Raw genomic sequence first — 27,710 nt, 5'->3', positions numbered from 1 at the left:
CAGGTACATAGATTTGTAAAAGCCCGAAGGGATACATGTCGTGCTTTTGCTGAAAAGTGTACCGAAGTTAGGTAGGAAATCCTACCTAAGTCACATGACATTACTATAGAATTTCAGCGCTTGACCTATCAGAAGCTTCGCAGGTTTTTGAAAACAATAGCAACAGTAGTTTTCCGATATTCACTTTTTTTTGCCTGCGATGGCTTAAACATCTAGCTCTTCGGGTTTTATAAATCTATGGACAGGTACAGTATAGCTTGGTCCAGGATATAAAACGTAGCACGCGTAAATTCAAAATTCGGCTTTATTCAAAACATAAAAATCCATAGCACAAAACATGGGTTGAAGTTACAGCCAACAAACCAATAGTTCAACTCTCAAGTAAAACCATCAACATTTTTCAGCACTGGCCTTATTTTTCATACAGAAAAATAGCGAAGAAAAGACCAGAGTAGTCGAAGTATTACGTAAAGGATATCAAGAATTCTACGTATTGACGTAAGGAACGTTATCCCTCTTTCAGCTTTTTTCACATGTACGTAAAATATTACTTAAGTGTTAAGACCTTCCCTAAGCTTACGTAGTGTTTTAAGGCCTTATGTGGAGTTTGCTTACGTTCAAAAAGTTTTGAACGGAAGGAAAAGTCACGTAAGACCCTCTTAATCAGCAAAAACTCTACATAATATCGGGGAAATTCCCATAAGACATTCTTACGAACGAACTTCCGTAAGGTCTAAAGTAAAATTTTACGTACATGTGAAAAAGCTTTACGGAAAATATCCCAATCGCACAACCAGTTGCCCAAAGCCCGACCTGCAGGATATGAAGCTGAGTGAAAGATTAAAATCCAAATAGAATAATATCTGGTTAAAATCAACGCTTGGTTTTATTGAGTGTTTCCGCATAGAGTATCTCTTCATAACGCAAGGGTTAAGAATATGTTGTATCTTTTTTCCGAGTCTCCATAATTCAAACACAAACGAGGAACACAAATTTTTTCGAGTTACGGAAATTTTGAGTCATTGACAGAGTATTCTCCATGCACTAAACGTTGATGAATAAATCTGTAAAGGGGATATTTGGTTGAATTTGACATTGCAAATCCATAATCACCATTCGTAGTCGATGTATAGATCCAGAGTATTTGCCAGGCGTTAAAACGTCGGTAAATTATTTGTGTATAGGGTCTTATGCTTGGATGTCAAGAGTCTTAATGAAAATCGATCTCTGACGTAACATCAAGTGATCTAACAAATGCTCCATTAAAACGGTTACCTCCGGATACGAGTCTTGATGAAAACCATCTCTGACGTAACATCAAGTGATCTAACAAATGCTCTATTAAAACGGTTACCTCCGGATACGAGTCTTGATGAAAACCATCTCCGACGTAACATCAAGTGATCTAACAAATGCTCTATTAAAACGGTTACCTCCGGATACGAGTCTTGATAAAAACAATCTCTGACGTAACATCAAGTGATCTAACAAATGCTCTATTAAAACGGTTACCTCCGGATACGAGTCTTGATGAAAACCATCTCTGACGTAACATCAAGTGATCTAACAAATGCTCTATTAAAACGGTTACCTCCGGATACGAGTCTTGATGAAAACCATCTCTGACGTAACATCAAGTGATCTAACAAATGCTCTATTAAAACGGTTACCTCCGGATACGAGTCTTGATAAAAACCATCTCTGACGTAACATCAAGTGATCTAACAAATGCTCTATTAAAACGGTTACCTCCGGATACGAGTCTTGATGAAAACCATCTCTGACGTAACATCAAGTGATCTAACAAATGCTCTATTAAAACGGTTACCTCCGGATACGAGTCTTGATGAAAACCATCTCTGACGTAACATCAAGTGATCTAACAAATGCTCTATTAAAACGGTTACCTCCGGATACGAGTCTTGATAAAAACCATCTCTGACGTAACATCAAGTGATCTAACAAATGCTCTATTAAAACGGTTACCTCCGGATACGAGTCTTGATAAAAACCATCTCTGACGTAACATCAAGTGATCTAACAAATGCTCTATTAAAACGGTTATCATCAGATAGAAATCTTCCATAAACGCAAAAACTGAACGAACAGCAACTTTTCAAAACATATTATCACCTATTAAACGGTTTATCTAGGACCACCACACCGGCGTAACTACGACCAGTACTCATTTGCGACGGTAAAAGGTCCCATTTATCCGTCCTAGACGAGTAAACTTCAACCGTTGAAAGATTTATCGATCCGTCATCACCACCGACAACATATAAAAGTCCGTCAATTGAAGCGACGCCGGCATTCCGACGTGCCAAAGACATGTCGGATACTATAGTCCATTTGTTAGTGTCGGGATTGTAATATTCGACGCTCTTTCGAACGAGTGGGCCGTCGTGCCCTCCGACGGCGTATAAGAAATCACCTATGAAAAATGAGTAAAAAGATTGAAACTTTTAAATTGAAAATTAGGAGGAAGCATACAGGGAAAATTTTCTCACTGAAACAAACCACTTGTGAAGATTAATGGCGTCAAGTTAAATTTTCAGAAAATGAGCTAAAATGCTAGGCATTGACCCTAGCTCTGACCCGAAAATGTAGGTATTTATAAAAAAAATGTGTACATATTTAAACAAGACCGTAAGGTTTAAAAAACCATTGCATTTTATTGATTTAGAATCTCAATTGAGACTATCCGTTGGAAGTTCTTCATGATATGCACCATTGCAATGTCTTCTGACATTGCATCATGGACCCAATAGCTGATTGATTGTAAGTGACGTAAAATCAGTCAATACGTCACTTGCAAACAATCAGCTGTTTGGGTCCGTGGAAGACATTGCAATGGTACATATAATGAATTCTTATTACACCAACCTAGCACTCCAACTCCAGCACCGCTTCTCTTCACAGTCATATCAGCGACGTGTTCCCATACGTTGGCAGCCGGGTCGTACCTCTCTACTGAAGATAGACATTGACGTGAATTTCCGTCATAACCACCAACAGCGTAAAGGAAACCTAGGTAGAAAAAGAAATGTAGAGAAGTTTAGTGAACTGATACCACTGATCTTTATATATATATATCCCTGGACCAAGACCATGTTCACACGTTACTGTTCCGTTTCGCTCCAGTATAGTTTTCGTTACGGATCGAGGGTGTTCATATTGGCATATTCATATTGCAAGAAAACGGAGCAGTTTCGTTCCAATGAAAAAAGTGGAGCGAAACCGTTTCGATCTGTTTTGCTTTGTAACATCTTCTTTATTGACGTTCACACTTGTTTCGAAACCGTTTCGGAACGGAACCGTAAAGTCTGAACATGGTCTTATACCACTGACCTTTATATATCCCTAGACCAAGTTTCTCAATCCCGGTCAAGCAAAATCTTTGATCCGAGTTTTTTGAAAAGTGGTACCCTAACGGCGGCACTACTCAATAGCGGTGTAAATGCATCGAGAGCGCTAGACCTAAGTTTCCTTGAATACTTTTGATGATGTAGCGCCGTAAGACGTTAATCTTTAGCACTGTAATGGCTTCTTGCGGGTACCAATTCAAAAAAAAACTTCGATCAAAGATGGCGGATATAGCTTGGTCCAGGGATATATAAAGGTCAGTGACTCATGCTAGCAACCAAGCAAGTGGACTTTTCAAGAAAAAAAATTGAATAAGGGGGGGGGGTGGAAGATATAAATTTTTTTACCCCCTAACAAAACAAATTTAATCCCGACACGGACAAGGCAAATTTTGTAGATTTTCCACTATAACCCACAGACAATATATTTTTCGTTTTGGAACGAAACGGTTCACCGTGACGTCTGAACATGGTCTTAATGAACGTTGAATTTCAAAATGTCAAAAAATAACAGACGTTACAAAGTAAACAGGTCAAAACGGTTTCACCCCACTTTCATCGGAACGGAAATGTTACATTTCTTGCTCCGAAATGTTCCGAAATCAGTATGAACGCTCCCTAACCGTAATAAACACCATACCGAAGCAATGCAAACACGTAGCGCCTGATCCATAGTATAAAAAATGACACCCCCGATTACCTTTGAGAACACCGACACCGACGGAACTACGGCGAATACTCATACTTGCTATCGCTTGCCATTCGTTATTTCGAGGATCGTAGACCTGGAAGTCGAAATAGATAAATAGATATAGTCGATATCTTACGTGGATAGCCCAGTAATCTAGGACTTTTAGAAATCTTTCGATTGTTTTCACGGGGTCCACGACCAGCCGGCTCGGCTATCTATGAACTGAACGGAACATTGGAAGGAGCGGGGATTCGATCCGCGAATCCCTGGTTTGAGACGCTGACGCCTTTAACCACTTGGCCATCGCTCCATAAAAGAAAAGTTACAATGAAATCTATAACTGCAACAATACAGTGGAATTAGTAATAGTTCGAGATTAGGAAGGAAGAAATTCCAATAATAGAGGCAAAAAAAAAACAAAAAAAAGAGAAAACGTTCTAGTAATTCGATCTTCAAGGGCACTAGAATTTTCTTCGAATTAGAGAAATATTCGAATTACAGAAAGTATTGTACACTAATTTCTAGCTTAGGGGACCAATATTTTAGTTCGAATTATAGAAAGATTCGAGAGATGAGTCGATATTTTACGTGAATAGCCCAGTAATCTAGGACTTTCAGGCAGTCTTTCGATTGTTTTCACGGGGTGTACGGCCAGCCGGCTCGGCTATCTATGAGCCGAACGGTACATTGGAAGGAACGGGGATTCGAACCGCGAATCCTTTAAGTCTCACCTCACAAGTATTTAGGCCAGTGGTGCCGTCAAACCCACCCACAGAATAAAGATGATCATTCAATACCGCCGCTCCCAGGGTGCTCCTCCGTGCTTCCATTGATGCCATACCCTGTAAAAAATATAACTGATAGTTTTAACTTGGCGAAAGTATTTATTTCATGACAATAAAAGTTCTTTAAAAAATAACCTATAAACTAGATTTCACGGTATTTTCTTTTACGTAGTAACGTCTTTCTTAACACGCTAGATATTTAAAAAAAGTACAAAAACAGAATTTAAAAACGGGAGTCAATACTTATATCTATAACGAGACCCTCATTTTTAAGTAGAAAATTAATTTGATCACGCAAAGACCTGTACCTTCCATTCATTCTTCTTTGTATCAAAAGCCGCCACAGAACGCACCCTTAACGCCCCGTTGAAGCCGCCCACAGCATAAATGACACCCTTACATACGGCCACACCGGCCCGACAGCGTCGCAGGTTCATGTCTGTGGAGTTGTACCAACGCTCTCCTTGGATATCGTAGCATTCAACGCTAGAAAGATAATAGAAGATTTCGTTCACATTCAAAAAAATTCCTTACTATGAACTTTGATTAATTTTTCACATACGCAGTTTTCGTTTCGGAAACCAATGGGGTCTTGACCATAGATTTATGGGCTAGATGTCGTGTTTTAAGCCATCGCAGGCAAAAAAAGTGAATGTCGGAAAAATACTGTTGCTATTGTTTTCAAAAACCTGCGAAACTTCTGATTGGTCAAGCGCTGAAATTCTATTGTAATGTCACGTGACTTAGGTAGGATTTCCTACCTAACCACGGCACACTTTTCAGCGACACCCCCTACTCACATTGGCACCCCTTTATATAAACACAACCTATGTGAACCAATCGTTTAAGTACACAAAAAGCTTCAAGTTTCCAAAGTGAATTGGTATAAATGGCGCCCGAGGCAAATATTTTCCAATTTGAACCCCCCCCTAAAAGCTGAAACCCCACTTTTATTCGGAAACAGTTCTATCACCTACTATAAAACCTTTCTAGAAAAGTTTAATGTTATCCCTGTACATCAGATATTAAAATATTATATCTACCTAGTTTTTGTGCGTATACAAAAATAGCTAATTTACATGGTGTCCATCAAATTCATAAAAACTTTTGATTAATATCGTTTTGGCTAAAAAAGGTTTTCGCTTCGTCGGGGAAAAGTGACGAAATTTTGGCCAAGTGACGAAAATTTTCCCCGGCTTTAATGCGCTTACCAACTACCAGCAAGTGACGAATATTTTCCCTGACGAAAATTTTCCCCGACGCAGTTTTCCCCGATAAGGTAACAACCTCCAATTCTCTCTTCGTACCGCCCTGTAACAACACTTTTTTCAAATTCAGGACTTTCCCTTTATCCGTAACCCTGTTCTTCCTTATCTCTAAAATTACCTTCGAATAGCTTTCGGCGCCTGTCCACCCACAACGTAAAGAATCTTCGGCCGCCCAGGCGTGCGACTCTTCGTCCGCGGCGTTTGAAGTAAAAGTCGTTGTGCACGCGGTAACAGGTGATATTTCATGGCTTCAATAAGGAAGTCTTTGCAAACTGAAAGGTAATATTGAGATGGCACACAACGTCAAAACAACGTCCATGTGACATTCATAACGTCCAAATAACGTTATTTTAACGTCAAAACAACGTTGTGTGACATTCATAACGTCCAAATAACGTTATTTGAACGTTAAAACAACGTTGTGTGCCAGCTGGGTGTTGAAATGGTAGTGATTCAATTTTAAATTGTTACATCTGTAAAAAATAATGGGATGTATAACTGACAAACTGACGGGAATTTTATACAGCATTAGCATCCCCTATATCAAAATATATCAGAGGGGATGCGTGCAGCCCAAGACAAAGATCCATCTTTAAAGAGTCCTGAATACCTGGGCTATACAGATAAGATACTAAAATCTTTGAAAAATCAATGATTAATGTTGATTACAATGCCCTCTTTTAAAGATGTATAGGAAGGACGGTCAGTCTCGTTTTCACAGAAAACTTGATGGCCAAGATAGTTCGAGACATTGCATTTGTTAACTTTGTGTTAAAATTAATAACAATCTTTTGGGGATACATATCAAATTATTTAATTACAATAAGTTACAAAGTTACAGTTGGCGCTTCCTAATTCGATTTTCAAGGGAAGTTAAATTTTCATCAAGCATCGGAGCGTATCGGATAGGAGAGTGTCATTTATGAGAGTTTCTAGTTGACAATGGCGTTCCAAATTATCTAATTCATGATATGCACCACTGCAATGACTTTGCGAAATTATGCAACTTTTTTGTTGTTGTTCCACCTAGTACGTCACTTTTTCTATTGTTTAAGTGACGTATTGGGTTGAAAATTTTAAAAGTTTTCAGAAGACTCTCCAGTGGTGCATATCATGAATAAAAGAGCGTATGGCAAAACGTCGAATTTTAGAGCGTTAGATGTATCATTTTAAGTCAAAACGCCGCACAAAATGAATTCACATATCTGGGCAAGAGTATTTTCTTACCTGAGCATTTCTTCATGAGCGGTTCCGTTTCCACGCGGTCCACGAGATAGTCACGTGACAAGAGAGGTAAGCGAACGTGTTGCATTAGTTCTTGGAAATGTTGTTCGCGTTGAACGCGCGAGTAATAAACCCACGCGCGCACGGCTTCGTAGACCTAGAAAGGTAAGCATTTTGTTGTTTTTTGGGTTTTGAAAGTTTCCAAATCAAGTCTACATCTGGAGCTCATCTGGAGTTCAAGTAATGTTTCCAGCTCACCCAAATAGAGACTTATACGCATGCGTAATTTGTCTTTCTTTTAAGCCACACGCGTGACGACCTTTAATTTGCCCAAAATTAAGCCATCTCAGGCTGAAAGCTGTTCTTAAACTACTCCTATATTTGAGATTATTGAGCCTCATTATTCTTGTAAAATTGCTCTAATAAAAATTAAAGAGAATGTATCATGGCGTTCTAAATTTAAAACGCCATGGAGTGTATCTTAACGCCGACTAGAACATTGGAAGGAGCAAAAGATTAAAATCACGAGCCCAGGGATTCGAAGTGTTGAACTTCATTACACCCTCTTTATAATACCTGCAGACTGAGCGATATCCGCCATCTTTGATTGAAGTTTTTAGAAAAATGTACCCGCAAAGAAGGCAGTATATTGTAACTTTGTCAGATTCTGTCCTAACGGCGCTAGATCACAAACATCTAACAAAAAATAGAGATCTAGCGCTCTCGATGCTTTTACACCCCTATCAAGCTATAGTGCTTCTATTAGGACCATTTTGAAGAAAACTCTCATCAAACGATTTGACTTTGCCGGGATCGAGAAACTGCTTCCAGGGCATTGACATGCATAAACCCTGGATAAAGCTAAAGCCACCTCCTTTGATCGGAGTTTTTTGATAAGTGATACCCGGAAAGAAGTCATCGCAGTGTTAAAATTTCGTCTGACTTGCAACAGCATTATATCGCAAGTGTTTAAAAAAAGTAGATCTAGAGCTTTCGATGCATTTACACCGCTATTGAGTAGTGTTAGGATCAAGCGTATTGCTACTATTAAGCGACCGTAGTGCAGTGGTAGAGCATCCGGCTACAGTGCGCAAGGTTGCGGGTTCAACCCCCGACCGGGTCATACCAAAGATTCCCAAAGTGATACTTGATATCTCTCTGCTTGATGCTCAGTAATTAAGAAAGTATCCAGGGTAAGTGGAGCAAACCAGCGAGAAAGAGTGGCGCCCTCCCCTGCCTTCAGGTAGACAGCTATCGAAAAAGGAGCCTTCAGGTCGCCTCCGACTGCGGTCGCAGACTTACTTACTCCTTTACTATTAGGATACTACTTTCAAAAAAACTCCGTTCAAAAGGTTCTGCTTGGCAAAGTTAGAGAAACTGCTTCGCCAGCTGGCACACAATGTTCATTTAACGTTTATCCAACGTTCACGGCGTCCATATAATGTTAGATGAACGTTGAAACGTTGTGTGTCAGCTGGGTCTAGGGTTTCTATAAAAGCTAAGTGCTCCTGAGGGGTTATAAGTAGGTCAGTGAAGCCTTGACACGTTAGACATCACCTTTGACTAAATAACGTTATATGGACGTTGTGAACATTAGATAAACGTTGAAACAACGTTGTAAGCTATCTAGAGCTGATGAGTAGCCTACCTTTTCTTCAGAGGGTACAGTCAGTTGGTCGCTTGATATGAAATCCACAACTCTACGACAATCCAATTGCATGAATTCTTCACTCGAGAGAACGTCTGTGAAATTCTGTTCTATGTAACTGAAGCGAGACAGAAAAGAAGAGAAATACAATCAACTCTTTCTAATTCGAACTTCTATAATTCGAATCTTTCTGTAATTCGAGCATGTTGCATTGCACCAACGCGAAAAAAACTTCTCGTGTCCCCTTTAAGCCTTTATAGTTTAAACTTTTTGTTAGCTTTTTCCTTTGTTAATATCTAAAAATAAAAATTGTTTTGCTCAGAGAGAACGTCTGTGAAATTCTGTTCTATGTAACTGAAGCGAGACAGAAATAAAAGTTCTCTCTAATTCGAACCTGTATAATTGGAACCTCTATTATCCAAATCTTTCTGTAATTCGAACCTCTACAATTCGAATTCAATCTTTCTATAATTCGAACTAAAACGTTGGTCCCTTCAGCTGGAAAATGGTTTAAATAACTCTCTGTAATCCGAATCTTTCTGTAATTCGAACTAAAAACATTGGTCCTTTCAACTGGAAAGTCAGATTTTTTTCTAATTCGAAGAAATGTCTTAGCCCCTTGAAGATCGAATTAAAGAGAGATAACTGTTATTAACAAAAAGTAACCCATACTTATCCCACCATACGCAATACACCAGTATTCCCCACTTTTAACGGATACACAATTTTTTTACAAGAAGAAACTATACAAGAACATAAGGCTTCGATGGCCAAAATATAAGAACCAGTTAGGAACATTTTATGGCCTTGTGGACTCTAAAACACATGAATTCTTAGGAAAATGGAAAAAATACTCAGAAAAATGTGAAAATAAACATCTTGAGAACATTTCTAGATTTAAAACTCACAAAAAGTTACGAACATAGGAAGGTTTCAAAGCTTTTGGATTTTCTTATAAAAAACATGTAAAACAAGACGCCATTTTGTTTGAAAAATTACATGCCATGATGAGGTATGAGTCGCCATGGAGATTATAATAATTCAAATAATACTTGAATAAGATGAGAGAAAATGAATATTTATATTTGACGCAGGCTTTTCATTTATATTTATAAGCACCAGTAAATTTTTGTTGGAGCTGTCTTTGGTTGTTCTTTGTATTTTCGTGACTCGAACATGTTCTTAATAAGATTATTCTGTTCACTTATTGACTTGAAATGATGTTCTAATCAGCATTATCTTTCTTTGTCTGTACACAGACACAGTATCTACGGCTTATTTCAAAATTCATTGTAGTGTGTAGAGGGTTTGTTGTCATTGTCTTCTCTCATTTCGGATTTTTAAAACCGACCGCTGCGATGGAGTGTTGATGAGAAGAGGGGGGGGGCGACGAGAAGAAGTGTTGCTACATACACATCGATTGTCAATTTTTATTGAAACTTTCAAATATTTTTTTTGAACATATTTGTTTGATGTGTGCAAAGTTTCATAATCATAATGCAAGTACTTCGGCTGATATCAGCCCTTAAATTGTACAAAATTGATAGAGACCCCCATTAAAAGCCTGGTATGAACCTTTTATCACCTATTCAGCCTGAAAACCATCAAAAAATATAAACTAAAGGTATATATGAAGCTAAAAGACCATGGTTCACAAATAGCCATTCAAGGTGGGATTTTGGCCATTTTTTCTTGGACTATTTATAAATCATTCTTCATCGCAGAGGTCTCCGTATGGGAATTTTTGTATCAAACAGACAGCGCGCACATAGTGTACTACGAAGCAATAAAACACTCTGGTACAGAGTAGTATTACCTATGCCATTTCTTAAATCTGAGGCTTTGGGTTGATCTTAATATGTTGTTACGTTTTTTTTGGCATCTTTAAGCTTCACTACTGTTCTTAAATAAATTTTCTTATAATAAAAGTGATTGAGTATGTATGTATCCGAAAGTGAATGCATGTTTAAATAAAATCGAATGTTTATTTCATATCAAACGAAAAGAAGATTATAGTTTTCAAACGAAAGCAAAGAGAAGGAAAGACGAGTTTTAAAAAACGCAAAAATATTCATGTTTTGGGCTTTCATTTTCCTTATTGTCGTAAACGCCGTAAATCCCGGATTGAGCTTTGGGACATGCTTAAGGGAGTATGATATTTCATTTGTGATAGATGTTGAACGCTGGTATATGTTCAATGCTGACTTTCTACCGAGTCTTGTATCAATTTTACAGCAAGTTCATCGAAGAAAATGCCACCTTTCTACATCCATATACGATTTCAAGCTTTTGGAATGGTTTCGAGTCGACAGTGGCCTAACGCACTCCGCATTGTTAAATCGCCTCGCAGGATATACTCAACCAAATGAGAAACAAGTTGCAGATTTTCCATCTCGAATTCACAAAACAGAGAGAACCCGTACGTCCCAAGTTTTGATGTTGTTTCATCAGGGACGTCGAGAAAATGGATGGAGTGAAGTTTTAAGACAGCTTAATGGAAAGGGATATGCAATCTTAATTGCAAGTAGCAATATTGGTTTTCAATCTACCGACATATTTGATTGGCTACCACTACATCGATTTGTCTTCATAGGTAAGGGGCGTATTTATGACGAGAAATCAGGGCATTTATTTGGAGGAGACACATTCTTGGGGAAAGTACTTGTGAAAACTATTATTGATCTTTTGTTAAATCCGAATCATGATCGTTTTCATTTTTACAGGAGTTTGAAGCCGAAATATCAAGAATGTAGAAACGATATTGTATTTTTAATCGAAAATCGATTAAAGTGGTATTCTATGGGCAGTTATTCAATTCCAGAGCCGTTTTCCGCAGCAAATATGGCCTTTGATTTATGTCCGTTCGATATTTTGTTACAAATGATTGCGCTTTTACAAAGCCAAGTGAAAGGCGCACAATTTCATTATACAAGTCTAGGTATTATGGACGAGACATTCGCGATGAAAATGTTTTCTCATCTAAAAATCATATCAGAAAAAGAGAAAAATCAGCTTAGATCACCCCTAAAATTGACTTTGGAGAACTTTAACGGAAACAAGAAAATAAATGCAACGTTAAAACTTGAGAGGAAAGGACCAAAGTCTATGAAAAGTGTTTTGGTAATCGCAGATGATTTGCTTTCTGACGAATTTATGTCCTGGTTCTAGGGACCGCAAAAGACGGGGGTAAAATGGTTGGAATCGACCAAAATGTTGTTTTTAGGTTTTAGACCACCTATAACCATGGGATAAGTTGTAGAAGCATTCTTATCATTAAATAAATGTCCTGTAAAAGTTTGGTGGCCATAACTTTATTTTTTATGAAAATATGAGCAATTTTGTAAAATTTTGAATGGCAGACGACCTACCAACAGAAAATTGGATTTAGACAGGTGAGCGCGTCCTCAAACCCCCATGATGTTATACATTTTTGGAACTGGAAGAGATCAGCGCTGTTTGTTTTTTTTGTCTCATTGACCCAATCAAATCCTACAAAAAATTATTCAGTTTTTTCTGGGGAAAAAGCCACTTTTGAGGGCTTTAGCTGTCCTCCCCGGCATTAAGACAAAGATAATATGAAATTTCAACCTTTTTTACATATTCTTTGTTAATAAAAATTAACATTTTCAACCCGCGCTCTGCTGTCTTTTTTGGCTCAAAGTTTATTGGTATTCGAGAAATTCTACAGAATTGTCGAGCGCGTGTTTGTTTACAATTCGAAAGTTCAAAGTCCACGGAGAGTGACAATCTGCCAGCTCTCCGGCATACAGGATATTTTCGATTCATTCGTACGGCAAACGAGAATTTTGAAAAAAAAAATTGATAAAAAATTAAAACTTTGTCTTGAGAACCTTCGTGCCAAGTTTCAATGTTATAGCATTAATAGAAGTAAAGTTATTGCAAAAAATGTATTTTTCGACATAACCCCCGGATTTTCACTTTTAAACCTATTTAACTATGATTTTTACAAAAATCCTCGAAAATCGTTCCATAAAAAGGGTCATTTTCAGGAGATAGAAAATGTCATATCTCGAGAACGGCTTGGCCGATTTTGATGAATGACCCCTCATTTTTTTTCTTTTTTGATGCTCTTTCCAATGAGCATGGTTTCAATGCGCTAAAAACAATTTGAAAAAATCATTGCGGTCCCTACTGGTTCGATGAATACTTGGAAATGATTTGTTGATTTTCTTATTCATACAGTAAACACTTATTCCACGGACTTCTATTATTCGAATCTTTTTATAATTCGAGATTTTTTCCAGTTTGTCTGTACACAGACCCAGTATCTACAGTTAGTTTCAAAATTCATTGCCGTAGAGGGTCTGTTGTCATTGTCTCTTCTCATTTGAGATTTTTAAAACCGACCGCTGCGACGGAGTGTTGGTGGCGGAGTGGAGATGTTTTAGAGAAAGTGTTGCTATTTATAAATCATACTTCATCGCAGAGGTCTCCGTACGGGAATTTTTTTATCAAACAGACAATGCGCACAGAGTGTACTACGAAGCGATAAACGTGAGATACACTCTGGTACATAGTAGTCAAGAACAAACACTCTTAAGATCTCTCTGTAATTCGAAAAAATTAGATTCTCCGTTCGAGTTCGAATTAACGGGAGTCAACTGTAGTTCATAAATTAACAACTTAATGTCCATTTTACGTTACGTTATATTATACAGTGTGTCCCAAAAAAAAAGGTGGACAAATTTTATATAAAGTAAAATCATCATTATTTATATCAAATCTTATGACTTGTATATAATTAACTTTCAATAATTCAAACTTGAGCGGGAATCTATATTTCTTGGAGTTACAGACAATTTCGAATTATACAAAACTTTTTGAACGTAAAATATTTTAAAAACCTTATAAATCTATAAAGTTCATTTCCAAAACACTCCACTGTCTAGTTTGTGTTATGGAAAAGAGCTTTATAAATGTAAAATAATTTATTCTTTTCACTTTTTATTTTATGAACAGTTTTTTTTAAACTTTAAGTTACAGGCAGAAGAACCATTTATTTATTTTATGGAAGCCGATTTTATGATCAAAAAAAAAAAAAAAAAAATAGAAAGTGTTTTGAGAAGGATTGTCGAATTATAGAAAGTATATTGAGAAAGATAGTCGAATTAGAGAAAGTATATTAAGAAAGATTGTCGAATTATAGAAAGTATATTAAGAAAGATTGTCGAATTATAGAAAGTATATTGAGAAAGATTGTCGAATTATAGAAAGTATATTGAGAAGGATTGTCGAATTAGAGAAAGTATATTGAGAAGGATTGTCGAATTATAGAAAGTATATTGAGAAAGATTGTCGAATTATAGAAAGTATATTGAGAAGGATTGTCGAATTATAGAAAGTATATGAGAAGGATTGTCGAATATAAAGAATTGAGAAAGATGTCGAATTATAGAAAGTATATTGAGAAGGATTGTCGAATTATAGAAAGTATATTGAGAAGGATTGTCGAATTAGAGAAAGTATATTGAGAAAGATTGTCGAATTATAGAAAGTATATTGAGAAGGATTGTCGAATTATAGAAAGTATATTGAGAAGGATTGTCGAATTATAGAAAGTATATTGAGAAGGATTGTCGAATTATAGAAAATATATTGAGAAAGATTGTCGAATTAAGAAAGTATATTGAGAAAGATTGTCGAATTAAAGAAAGTATTGAATGATAGAAGTTTGAATGAGCGAGTTTACTGTACGTATTTCAATTTCAAAAACCTATTCAATCATCTTGGCAATTGAATATCTATTGATTGATTGAACAGAGAATTTTTATCTCCTTTCAATTATTCTAAAAGTCCAGTTTAGATAACGATTTTCGAGGATTTTAATTTATATAGAACTTTATCCGCTTTTTTTTCGGACATACTGTTAATAAAAGTTTATTTATTTATAATTTGTGCTAAAGTTGTAGATTTTAAAATTCAAAATAATAAGTTTCAATTCTAGCAATTAGCATGTTGTATATTTTCAAACGTTTGTTGAAAATGAAGATGAAAAATGAAGTTCTGGAAATTTGACTAGTAAATATATTTTATCATGATTTTAAGTACTAGCTTCAACAAGTGTCTTTTTTTTGGCCCAAGGAACGGCGAGCAACTTTGTGAAAAGTTCTGACCTTCAATGTCATGTAATACCTTGTGGTACACTAAAGTCGCATTAACCCTTAGACCACGAGGGAAGCGTATATGCGTTCAAAACAAGCCAAAACAAGCCAAAACACTGAGTCTCAGACTTGAGACCATAGCTCCCTGACCACTTGATTTAAAGGGGCATGAGCCGAATGCTTTTAGAAAGTTTTCAAAAAAGAAAAACGAAAGAAGAAATAACTGAAATAAGGAAATCAGCAAATCAAATCCAAGAATCCATCTATCCACCGTATTAATTCATCAGAAAGTAAATCATCTGCCGTCACCAATAAACTTTGCGAAGAATTGCGTCCTTTTATGCCATGCGATGCCTTGTGATAATATCACAATCAACGTCGCTTTTATTTTCTTGTCACTATTATAATTTTCAAAAACTAGCCTTAGGGCCGGTCTCTACTTGCGCGCGCTTCAATCGCACTTTTTCGAGCAATGCTTCCATGCTATTGGTCAAAAGAAAAATGAAGCAATTCCATTGGCGCGATCTGACGTAACGGTTGAAACAAATGGAGACCACAATCAAGGGCGTAATATTTGAGAAAAAAGGGAAATTCCCCAGGAAGTTTTGAAACCACAATCGATTTGTAAGTGCTCTAAAGTAGGCTCGAAGGGTAGAGTTTTAACACTTAGGACCTTAGGATCTGAGGATCCAAAAGTTCGAAAATAGTCGAATAAGGCTCAAGTCTGCCAATCCCTCCCAAATTGAAATATTCGATTAAATTAAAGAGATACCCCAAAATCGACTTGATCTCGCCGGAACTTTAAATCCTGAAGAACGTTAAAATAACTGGAATTCTCAACCATGATTGCAGCTTTAAAGACTGTTGTATTTTAACCTGTCTCATTAAGTCTGTGAGATTTTTGGGGAGATTCACAGTTTGAAATTTAGAAGATTTCGGTAAGACAAACAAGTCTGATTCCCCTGAAATGATTTCTACGTCGGGTAATATTTTCATCGCGAATTTTTCATCCATACGGCACGTGCTTATCTGATATTCCGATGGCGGATGGGCGGCCGTCCACGCTAAAGCTCTAAAGGGAGCGGGCCAATTTCCAATCGGAAAGGAATGATAGTCGGCCTTGATGTGCCGCATCCCAGTCGGGTTCAACTACCCTTACTCGCAAACCCGAAAATATTTCAGTTGAGCCCGTTCATCCCCAAAAACGAGAGCAGGGTCAAAATCCTTGACGCAGTCTTGCAAAATTAATCTAAACCTTCCAGATGTTGGAAATTTTCCCGACATTCAGAGCTTTAGCGTGTCGGATGAAAGCTTCACCATCTGGGTGCCAGATAAAACCCGTGCTAGTATACTGAAATTTCGCACCTTGAACTTGGTTTTGCAATGGCGCAATCAATTGTAATATGACATCAAAGGGGAGCAGATCATGAGTTATCACTGAATAAGTTAAAGGCTCCGGACCCAGAATTTAAAGTCCGATCATCGATTAAAAATACAGCATCGTTTCTACATTCTTGATATTTCGGCTTCAAACTCCTGTAAAAATGAAAACGATCATGATTCGGATTTAACAAAAGATCAATAATAGTTTTCACAAGTACTTTCCCCAAGAATGTGTCTCCTCCAAATAAACGCCCTGATTTATCATCATAAAAATACGCCCCTCGTCTATGAAGACAAATCGATGTAGTGGTAGCCAATCAAATATGTCGGTAGATTGAAAATCAATATCACCATATGCGATTAAGATTGTAAATCTCTTTCCATTAAGCTGTCTTAAAACTTCACTCCATCTATTTTCTCGACCTTCCTGATGAAACAACATCAAAACTTGGGACGAGCGTACGAGTTCTCTATGTTTTGTGAATTCGAGATGAAAAATCTGCAACTTGATGCTTATCCGGTTTAGTATATCCTGCGATACGATTTAACAACGCAGAGTGCGTTAGGCCACTGTCGACCCGAAACCATTCCAAAAGCTTGAAATCGTATATGGATGTAGAACTGTGGCATTTTCTTCTATGCACTTGCTGTAAAATTGATACGAGACTCGCTAGAAAATCTCCATTGAACATATACCAGCGCTCAACATCTATCACAGTTGAACTATCATCCTTCACACTAATAACCATGTTCCAAAGCTTAATGCGGGGTTCACGTATTTACGACAATAAGGAAAACGATAGCCCAAAACATTCTGAATTCTTTTGCGTTTTTCGGGAATTAAAGAGAAGGATCAACAGTAAGTCAAGGGAGAAAGAATGGCGCCCTCCCCTACCTTCGGGGAGAGAGCTTTCGAAAGAAGAGCCTTTGGCTAGCCATTGAGTGCGGTTGCAGACTTACTTACTTATGGGACTCAAGAAACCGTTTGTAAATCATGAAGTTCAGAAAGTTTTACAGGGACGTAAAAAAGTAGCAATGAAATTTGAAAAGAAAGCTGTACGAAATCAAAGCAAAATGTCTAATGTGAAAACTAAAAAACATTAATTTCGAACGTTGTTTACAAGTTTGGTTTGCCATATGATTTTAACATTTTCCTTGCCCGCCATGTCAAGAATATTTTTTGACATTGCGGAAATTTTTCGACAGGCCCATGTCAAGTATATTTGACATTGGGCCTGGCGGCTGACAACTGGTGAGGACAAAAAATATACATGCCGCCATCGACTGCTCAAAATACCTTTTTCATTTTCTCCCGCCGAAAACAAATGCATCGCCTCGAAAATTATTTTTTCATTTTTCCCCCTTGGGCACAGAAAAGGGTTAAAATGTTTCGTTATATGACACGTGCCTCAAAGGATGCTCAGAAGTTACAATAGTAATGGTCCTTTTAAAAATAAAATGGAGTCTCCATAAGTCAAACACGCTCGAGGAACACAAATTTGTACGAGTTTAGAAAACGTCAAGTTATTGAGTAAGGTTCATTAGGCATTGTTAACTGTAAGGGTGAGAAACTTGTTCGAGTTAAAGAGACATTCGAGTTATAGAGGTTCGAGCTTTAAGAGACTCGAACTGTTTAACACGACGGGCCAAAAGATTTACTTACGAACGAGCGGCCACAACGAGGTCTGGACAAGAGTGAAGATCAGCGAATCTCATGATGCCAAGACAATTGGTGGGATGAAGTTGCGTCTTCAAGAATTCACAACACGCGTTCCGAACATCTGGCAATTGGAGAAGGTTAGCAGCAGGTAAGAGTGTCTGAAAAATTATATGAAATCATTCTAAAGTTATAGTCAACTTTTTCTATGGACTGGAGTACTTTTTCTAATTCGCGACTATTATTCGACCCTTATCGGCCCTTTTTACGTCGACCCTTATTGGCGTTATTTTCAGGCTCGTGGCGTAATAAGGGCCGGTGTTAAAAGGGCCGGCGTAAAAAGGGCCAACATTTTTTATCTAAAAGCGGCGTTAATTTTTGACCATTTTTTCTCAATCTAAAGGATTTTAGGCATGATTAAAGGATGAAAACTATCCATTTTTTTACTCTATATCCAAAACTTAACGAAAGTCAATGATTTTCAATGGAATTTTCAACAGTTTAATACTGAAAGATGACATTTTAATGTAAATTTTAGTTAATACTTACTGTTTTGAAACCTGAGAATAGCGATTTTTACAAGTTTTGGCATTATTTACGGCCCTAATTGGCGTAAGCCCAAAATTAGGCCGTGGCGGAATAGTTGCCAGCGTAAAAGGGACCGGCATTAAATTACGGCCGGCGTAAAAAGAGCCGAAAAGATAATTCGAACTAAAATATTGGACATCTCAGCTAGAAATTAATAAAAAATATTTTCTGTGATTCGATTCTTTCTCTAATTCGAAGACAATTCTTAGTCCCTTGATGATCGAATTATAGAGAGTCAACGTTACTCTCAAAGTAATCTCCAGCTCTCAAAGGACATATGAATTTCTTTATACCCTTATGTAAAGGCCGGTTTCCACTTGCGCGTGCTGTGATCACACTTTATTGCTTCAAGCCTTTTTGCTTGGAAAAAGATTCATAAAAATTCAACCGTTATGTCAGATTGCGCCAATGGAGTTGCTTCATTTTTCTCTTGACCAACGGCGTGGAAGCTTTGCTCATGAAAAGTGCGATCGAGGCGCGCGCAAGTGGAGACCGGCCTTAAATCGTTTTTTAGGAGGTGACATTATATGCACAGAATTTACTTAAGTCTCATGTTAAAGCTCAGAGTTAAGACTTAGATTTAAATTTTTCATAATTCAAATTCCAGAAGTAACAAAACTTATGTTGTTTAAAATGTTACAGGGAACGAACCCCCTAGCGAGCACCTCACTAAAAACCGGGATTTTTCATCTCGTTTCTTAGTGAGTTCCACTTTGACGATTTTCGAAAAATAGAAGTCTTTCAAGTGTTTTAACGCAAATTCGATTATTTTGCTACTGCAGGAGCTTCGAAAGTTAAAAGTGACGTAAAAAAATCGAATGTTTAGAGCCCGAAAACCTGGGCTCAAAACATTCGAAAAAGTCGCAAAGTGGAATAGACGTTAATTGCGTAAAAAACGCGGGTGACGTCCAGTATAGGCTACGAACCCCCCCTGTTTATCAAATATTTTGTCCATAATTTTAACACCACCCTATCAGCGTCCTATTAATAATAGCGTTGTATGAACGTCATGGCAACTTTAAATAATACAAGGGACCTTTTGGGACGTGGAAATTGTAATGAAGTGAGAAGTTTACGATGGCAGTCGAGCGCGATCAGGACACTTTTGATTAGCTTAGTTAACTAAACGGGGTGAGAGCTACTCCTTTCCCTGGATTTCTCTACTCATCCCTGACTCTTTTTTATTTTTGACCAGTATTTGACCATTTTTGTGCTTTTTGGTAAGGCGTAAGGCACGGCTTTGGGTCGAACCTACAACCTTGAGCGTTGCAGCAGAGTGCTCTATCCTCCATACATGTTTTTTTTATAAGCATTGCGCTTATAGCAATATCTAGGCTCATATATGACAAATATTTAAGGATATGCTAAACATTACTTTGAGCCTTCATTTTCAGAATTTGTTTGTTTTTGGCTGGATTTTCGAAATTTCTCTAAAATTTTGCTTAGGATAGAAGCATCCCTCAAAGCATTTTCAGCTATGTATTGAGGTCACGAACAAAGCCTTACCTGAACATTTTCTTCAGTCACTTTCACTTCCGCCGTATAACAATATTCGATCAGTTGTTCTAGTGCGCATGCGTCTACTTCTTTAATGTTCACCACATTTTGTTTGCTTTCGCTCATCTCGCCTGTGAACATGGCGTAGAAATACGGACTCGCCGCTGCTAAGGCTGATCTGTGAGCTAGAAGAAGAAAAGAAAATTCTGTTTGCTTTCACTCATTTCGCCTGTGAACATAGCGTAGAGATACCGACTCACCACTGCTAAGGCTGATCTATGAGCTAGAAGAGGAAAAGAAAATTCTGTTTGCTTTTTCACTTATCTCGCCTGTGAGCATAGCGTTGAAAAACGGACTCGCCGCTGCTAAGGCTGATCTATGAGCTAAGAAAAGAACTGGAAAAATAAGAAAATAAAATTATGTTCGCTTTTGCTCATTTCGCCTGTGAACATAGCGTAAAAATACAAACTTGCCGCTGCTAAGGCTGATCTATAACTTATGAGCTAGAAGAGGAAAAGAAAATTCTGTTTGCTTTTTAGCTCATCTCGCCTGTGAACATGGCGTATAAATACGGACTCGCCGCTGCTAAGGCTGATCTGGGAGCTAGGAGAGAAAAAGAGAATCCTGTTTGCTTTTTAGCACATCTCGTCAATGACCATGACGTAGATATACGGACTTGACTCTGCTAAGGCTGATCTGTGAGCTAGGAAAAGAAATAGGGAAAATAAGAAAATAAAATTGTGTTTGCTTTTTCGCTCATCTCGACTGTGAACATGGCGTAGAAATACGGACTCGCCGCTGCTAAGGCTGATCTATGAGCTAGAAGAAGAAAAGAAAATTATGTTTGTTTTCGATCATCTCGCCATTGATCATGGTATTGAAATAGGGACTCGCCGCTGCTAAGGCTGATCTATGAGCTAGAAGAAGAAAAGAAAATTCTGTTTGATTTCGCTCATCTCGCCATTGATCATGGTATTGAAATAGAGACTCGCTGCTGCCAAGGCTGATCTATGAGCTAGAAGAAGAAAAGAAAATTCTGTTTGCTTTCTTTTCGCTCATCTCGCCATTGATCATGGTATTGAAATAGGGACTCGCTGCTGCTAAGGCTGATCTATGAGCTAGAAGAAGAAAAGAAAATTCTGTTTGCTTTCGCTCATCTCGCCATTGATCATGGTATTGAAATAGGGACTCGCTGCTGCTAAGGCTGATCTATGAGGTAGAAGAAGAAAGAAAATTCTGTTTGCTTTCGCTCCTCTCGCCATTGATCATGGTATTGAAATAGGGACTCGCCGCTGCTAATGTAAAATGTGTGAATGAGGGGACAAGGGAGAAAATTCTTGATTTTCAAAATGTGAAAAATGTTATTTCAAGCTACATTCATGATGAATCTAAAGAACATTTCAATGAAAATTGGTAAAAATATTGGGACATAATACGTACATAATACATAATACTGTAGGACAATATACTCAACAATCAGTTGATAAAATTAGTAATTACCTCAAATACATACATTTTGCGCATGCGTATTGACTTAAAAAGTTAAACCTGCTTAATGAAAAATTGGCTTTACATGACATTTGTGAAATGATAATATAGACAAGCTACTGTATACTTACCTAAGATCTCTCTTGACCCAACACGGACCGTGACGTCACACAAAACACGTTGTTCACGCATCACGTTTAGTGTTTCGAACGAACGACCATGATGGAAATTATTTTTGAAGATGGAGGGTTGTTCGGGCGAGCCACATGTTGAAGTAGACGAGGACTGCGAAGACGCCATGTTGGATTTGCGATCAGGAAATGTCTGAAATTGAAAACAGAAAAGATGAGATTATTGTAAAACAGATAAGTACGGCGGACTCTCGCTAATTCAAACCTCTATTATTCGAATCTTTTCCATGTTGGATTTGCGATCAGGGAATGTCTGGAAAACAGACAAGATGAGATTATTGTAAAGCAGACAAGCAACTGACGCTCTCTAATTTGATTTTCAAGGGGAATTGGATTTTCATCGAATTAGAGAGAATCGTTTATGAGAGTTTCTCCTAATCAAATAACGGAACGTATCGAAGTGATAGAACGTCGAATTAGAAGAGCATACTTCAACAGCATTGCGGGCCTTGTTTTCAAATGAAAAATTTGGAAAAAGTATACTTTTGACATTTCTTATTCATGTTAAAACTCACAGGGTTAAGACTTAGAGTTAAGACAGTACATAGATGATGAGATTGTTGTAAAACGGACAAGTACAGTGTACTCTCGCTAATTCGAACCTCTATTATTCGAACCTTTCTGTAATTCGAACTTATTCTCAGTTCCCATCAAGGGTAAACCTTCGTAAAATGCTTTCTATTTATTCGAATCTTTCCGTAATTCGAATTAATTGGATCAATTAGATTAGTTGACGTTTTCTTTAAATTTGATTTTCAAGGGGAATTTAATATTCATCAAATAAGAGAGTAAGGTCGTTTAAATAAGAGTTTCTTCTTATCGTAAAATGGAATTCGTATAAAAATAATAAAATATCGAATTAAAGAGCACATTTCTCAAGATAAATTAACAGCATTGCGGGCCTCGCTTTCAAACAAAATAATTCCTTCAAACGACATTTACACATGTAATGTTTTCCCAAAAGAACGTGTATACAAAAATTCTCTCAAATCAAGATAAATCCAAAACTGTTCTTTTTCCCTATGATAAAATAAATATATACGTAAAAGCAAATTTTATTTATTGCCAAATCTGGCAAGTGAATTCAATTATGACATTTATACATGCAGAAATTTGGCAAAATACTGGGTTTATTGGTGCTTCCCTAGATCAGGGGTTACACTCTCAATTTTAGTAATGATTTTATGCCATAATTCAGAAAATTTTATGCTTTTTTTTATGTCAAATCTCCGAGTGTGATCCCTTGCTAGATCTATGTTTGAGATGGATTATTTGAAGTTCTGGTGACAGAGTTGAACCTTCATTCAACAATTCAACTACCCGATACTCAATTCAGTCCCACAAGGGGTTCGCACCATTGAGTTTATAACCCGAAGGGCTAGAGTAGAATCTCTAACCTTTCTCAGGAAAGAAAAAGTGAAGCCACCTATTTCCCATCCAGAACGCGCCTAGAACGCACCGCAATCATGACGACGGCGGGTTGTATCTAGCGGTTCCTTTGTTTTTGAGGACTGCATTTTTTGAAATCCAGCGGTAGATTTTACTTTCAATCCAGAGTTTGTGTAAAAACCACGCGCGGGCGTTCTGGATGGGAAATTCCCATCCTTCGGGCTTGGAAGTCAATGGTCCGGACCTCTGGATCTGCAAGCAGTGAAACTCCCCCGTTCGCCAATTGAAATTCAACGGCGGATTGAAGCCAAGAGTGAAAGTACGAAACGTCAGAAACATGTGAAGGAGTGCAACACTCGTTAAAAGACAATGAAATTACAATTACAAATCTCTTCCTCTGATAAGTTTGAACTCTAAAGGCTTGGGGACACCAGAAGTTTTTTTCGCGTTGGTGCAATGCAACATGCTCCATCCTACCACCACAAGAAAAAAGTGTATGTCCCATGGTTTCTTTCTTTTTGTTTCATGGGACAAAATATGAGTGAAAACAAAAGTGAGAGACACACAAATGTTATTAAAAGTGTTGTCGATTTCGCTTTTATTGGTAGAAAGAAAAATGGGGTGGAGACACGAGAAAGCGTTTCAAGTTGGTAGGATGGAGCATGTTGCATTGCACCAACGCGAAGAAAAAAAACTGCTCGTGTTCCTAAAGCCTTAATCATATTAAACATGGCATGAACCCCCCCCCCAGCCCGCAGGGGGGGGGGCTACAACCAAAATCTTCCTGAAAAAGACTGGGGGCTGGATTTTTTTTTAATTTCAGGGGGTACCTATGACCTCTGGGGGTATCTGACTTTTATGCAGTAAGGTCTGCGGGCTCGGGAACTATACTTTATCTTGCTTTTATCGAACTATCATTATTCTTTTTAATTGTAAAAATATACAAATTTTTCATTTCTTGACCTGTATACTCAAGTCACGGGGTGTACCAATCACAGGGGGTAGCTACTAACGTCTGTTGTTTGGGGGTACCTAAAATTCAGGGGGTACCTATTTTCTTAGGGGTACCTAAACCCCTGGTCCATGCCATGTTAAAAGCATAGGACTATAAACAATTTTTCAAATAAACCATGTGTATTACTTACAAGTAATAAATCATCGCAAGAAACAAATCTTCGATTCGATGTTGAATTTCTTCGATTAATTGATGAAACGATATAAGATCGTATTTCTCTCATTATTCTTTCTAATAATGATTCTTCTCTATCAAACAATATGCCAATTTAAACTCAACCTTATGATGCCGAAGAGAAGAAAGGTTAACCTTCATAGGTTAAAAGCAGACATTGAGAAAACTAGCAAAAGAAATCATTTCTCTTCTATATAAAAAAGTTTAAACGTTCTAAAAACTCTAAATATCTGTTTTGATATAACTCTCTTTTAACTTTGAGTAGCATTACATAAAGCATTATATCATGTCATATAATTTGCATGTTAAGTCTTCCACTTTTCAAAACAGAAAATGTTGGAGTCAAGGAAAACCTAGTCTAAGAAAGACAAAAAGTGAATATGATAATCTTATTTTTCAATATTTAAATTGAAAAATGAAAAAAATATTTTTCTCTGAAACAAGATACATGCTGTGTCGTTGTATAAACTTTTATTTTCAAAATTTCTTTGTCGGAAGAAGTTTTCTTTTTAAATGAATTATATAAAAAATGAAACCCTGTTGTGGAGCAATACTGAGTAATGAATAAATAAATTACATCACTGTGAATTTGAAGTTTGGACAAACACTTTGAAAAATACACGTTTTTTATAAGAACATCCAAAATTTTTAAAGCCTTTAGATGTGTACAAAGCCTTAAAATGTTCTTAACTTTTGGCCACCGAAGTCTTATGTTCTTATATAGTTTGTTCTTATAAAAAAACGTGTAAAATCTTTATTGTTTAAGATCATACAGGGGAAAAACTCCAGATATGTTATAAAACACAAGACCACTCTTTCTCCCTGCCTGCAGCAAAATAATGCATAATCTTTGAAAGTAGACCATAGATCTATAAAGCCCAAAGGGCTAGATGTCGTGCTTTAAGCCATCACAAGCAAAAAAGTGAATATCAGAAAAAATATTGTTTTCGAAAACCTGCGAAGCTTCTGATTGGTCAAGCGCCACCACGTGACCTAGGTGGGATTTCCTACCTAACCACGGCACACTTTTCAGCAAAAGTACGCAATCTAGCCCTTCGAGCTTTATAAATCTATGAAGTAGACCATAGTTCGGTGCCGGCATTTCGACCAATTAAAACCATTCTCGTATCCTTTCCAAAGTGTGAGTTGTGTTAAATGGATTTACAAAGCGTGTACATAAGTTTCAATGTGAGAAGTGGGTGAGGGGCTTTGCCCGTTGACAGGGCCCATGGGAATGCTCTTGCGTTTGTATAAAAAGAGATAACAAGTTACCTTCTTAGAAGCATCTTTACAAGTGTTTTTGTGTTTATTAAAAAACAAAACAACAAAAACAATCAAAATCCATGGCAACAAGAAGAAACAAAACAAAATTGCTGCCACTTTGAATTCAAATAAAAGAATTTATAAATAGTATATAATCAGAAATCGTTATAAAACCTGACAAAACTGAATTTACTAGTTTGAGTAATAGTTGATGTATAAAATATATCTCAGAATTTAAAACGTTATTTGTATAAAACTTTCTATAAAAAACACTGTGTCTAGAGTTTTTTTAATCGTTTTTAATAAGCTTTACGTCACACATCTGACAGTTTTTGTAACACTTGGTTATAGAAATTTGGCTTTAATGATAAGAACAACCTTTATTGGGCTGATAAGTTGGCCAAAATCTAAGAACAGGTCAAAATCATCTTGAGTCTGGGCTGGGACTTCAGAAGTTTTCTTGCAGGGGTTTGTACTGAAAATTGACATCATCATAAAAATGTCCCAAAAAGGGTCAAAAACATTTGGGTGCTCTTGGACTCTTAAAGGAATCTTTGTGTCAAGTTATTCTGAAATTCTATTCTGAAAGTTCAATTTCTGCTCTAACCTCTTCTGAGTTAATAAAGCTGAAGTTTCCCAGTGGCATGGGAAACACGACGTTTTTTCTAGGGGAATTAATCATGAGAAGGTGTGGCCACTCCTTAAATTAAAATGGAAAGTATATACCGGCTGAACCACAAGAAAGATTCACACTTTAGATTCAAGTTCTACAAAATATTTAAAGAATGGATTTGTTTTAAATCTGAAAGAATTTAATTTAAATTTTGATGGTTCATTTAAAAATCAAATTTGATGAAGTACAGTAAAGTAGATCATAATTCATGAAAAATAAAGGATGGAACATTTATTATCAGAAAGTGTTCCAAATCATCAAAAGTGACCATTTTGACCAATCAAATTGATTGATGATTCCCTGAAAATAACTCAGATATGCATTTCCTGCAATTACATGGGTTTTATTCTGATTTTAAAATGGTATAAACTATGAATTAAAGTATAATTCTGAAGGAAAAAATATCTCATTAAAATTTGATACATGATAGGGATTTCGCTTGCTGAGATGCTTGCTTCTTCTTTTTAATGTAGTTTGCTACAAAAAAAACACCTCCTTTTCATGCAAAAGCTTGTTATCGTTTTCCCCATTTGTCATTTCTTAATAAAAATTTAAGGTCGATTTTGCAGCTTTTAAATCCTTTGAAATTTCATTCTTTTGATCATAACATTTTTACACTGAATTTAAATTTGATAATTATGACCATCAAATTCAAGTTTATTTTTCCTCTTTCTAATGCAAAAAAAAATTATTTTGCTGAATTTGTTAGAATTTATGAAAAATGAATTTGAAAATTAAACTTTCTTGTGGGGCACTAAGTACAGTAGATCATTATATAATACTAATATAATCGCACGATGAGTTATTTTTCTTATTTGGCGCGCCTTCAAAGAGAGCAATAATTAATCGTTAATCACACTCTTCGATGCCGCGCTCGTCCTTTCGGACTCGGAAAATTAATAACAAAAAAATCACTCGTGCAATTATTCTCGAATTGCACTCGTTATCATGTGATTATATAATACGATCTTGTTACATACCTATATTTCAATCCATTCTTTCACAAAGGTAACACAGTTTTGCGTTGTTCTGCCAACATAAATTTCTGATGATTATAGATCAAACCAATCCTCCAATGTTAAACTTCGAATTTTTTTTCAGTGGATAGTGGATAGTATATAACCAATTTCAAAGTATATTTCCCTGTAAACAAAATTAAAGGTTAGAAAATTAATTATACACATTGAATTTAAAACTAAATCATGGCATTAAAGTCTATTCACGATAAGTGTGCACTCTTTTTTCTTTTACCTATAACTTTTGAAGGAATTCTTCAATCTTTATAAATT

The 27,710-nt window shown here is 36.8% G+C and overlaps 2 protein-coding genes across 4 annotated transcripts in view; one reads left to right on the top strand and one right to left on the bottom strand.

The window, feature by feature from the left end:
* Nucleotides 1-27,710, top strand: part of LOC136817155 (protein SREK1IP1-like) — a 113,149-nt gene that overhangs the window by 43,553 nt on the left and 41,886 nt on the right. The window lies entirely within an intron of this gene.
* On the bottom strand, nt 287-27,566 carry LOC136817152 (kelch-like protein 3). Of its 3 annotated transcripts, XR_010848037.1 has the most exons (14): nt 27,402-27,566; nt 21,848-22,040; nt 20,238-20,413; nt 18,150-18,304; nt 8,982-9,099; nt 7,337-7,490; nt 6,228-6,381; nt 5,150-5,327; nt 4,788-4,898; nt 4,066-4,150; nt 2,887-3,030; nt 1,934-2,434; nt 715-1,209; nt 418-570 (listed from the first exon to the last, which is right to left on the bottom strand). XR_010848037.1 is itself a non-coding variant. In XM_067073489.1 (12 exons), exons 1-12 carry the CDS (start codon nt 24,532-24,534, stop codon nt 2,130-2,132), a joined length of 1,866 nt encoding a protein of 621 aa, XP_066929590.1. In that variant the 3' UTR covers nt 2,037-2,129. The 3 variants fall into 3 exon arrangements, 1 of the variants encoding a protein (XP_066929590.1); XR_010848036.1 differs by having other exon boundaries at nt 287-1,209; XM_067073489.1 differs by lacking the exons at nt 418-570; nt 715-1,209; nt 27,402-27,566 and adding an exon at nt 24,442-24,534 and having other exon boundaries at nt 2,037-2,434.

The sequence above is a fragment of the Clytia hemisphaerica genome, unplaced genomic scaffold (assembly GCF_902728285.1).
Source record: "Clytia hemisphaerica strain Z4C2 unplaced genomic scaffold, Clytia hemisphaerica genome assembly, whole genome shotgun sequence".
NCBI classification, from domain to species: Eukaryota; Metazoa; Cnidaria; class Hydrozoa; order Leptothecata; family Clytiidae; genus Clytia; species Clytia hemisphaerica.
The sequence above is the reverse complement of the archived record's forward strand: the minus strand, read 5'-3'. Positions and strand labels throughout refer to the sequence as shown.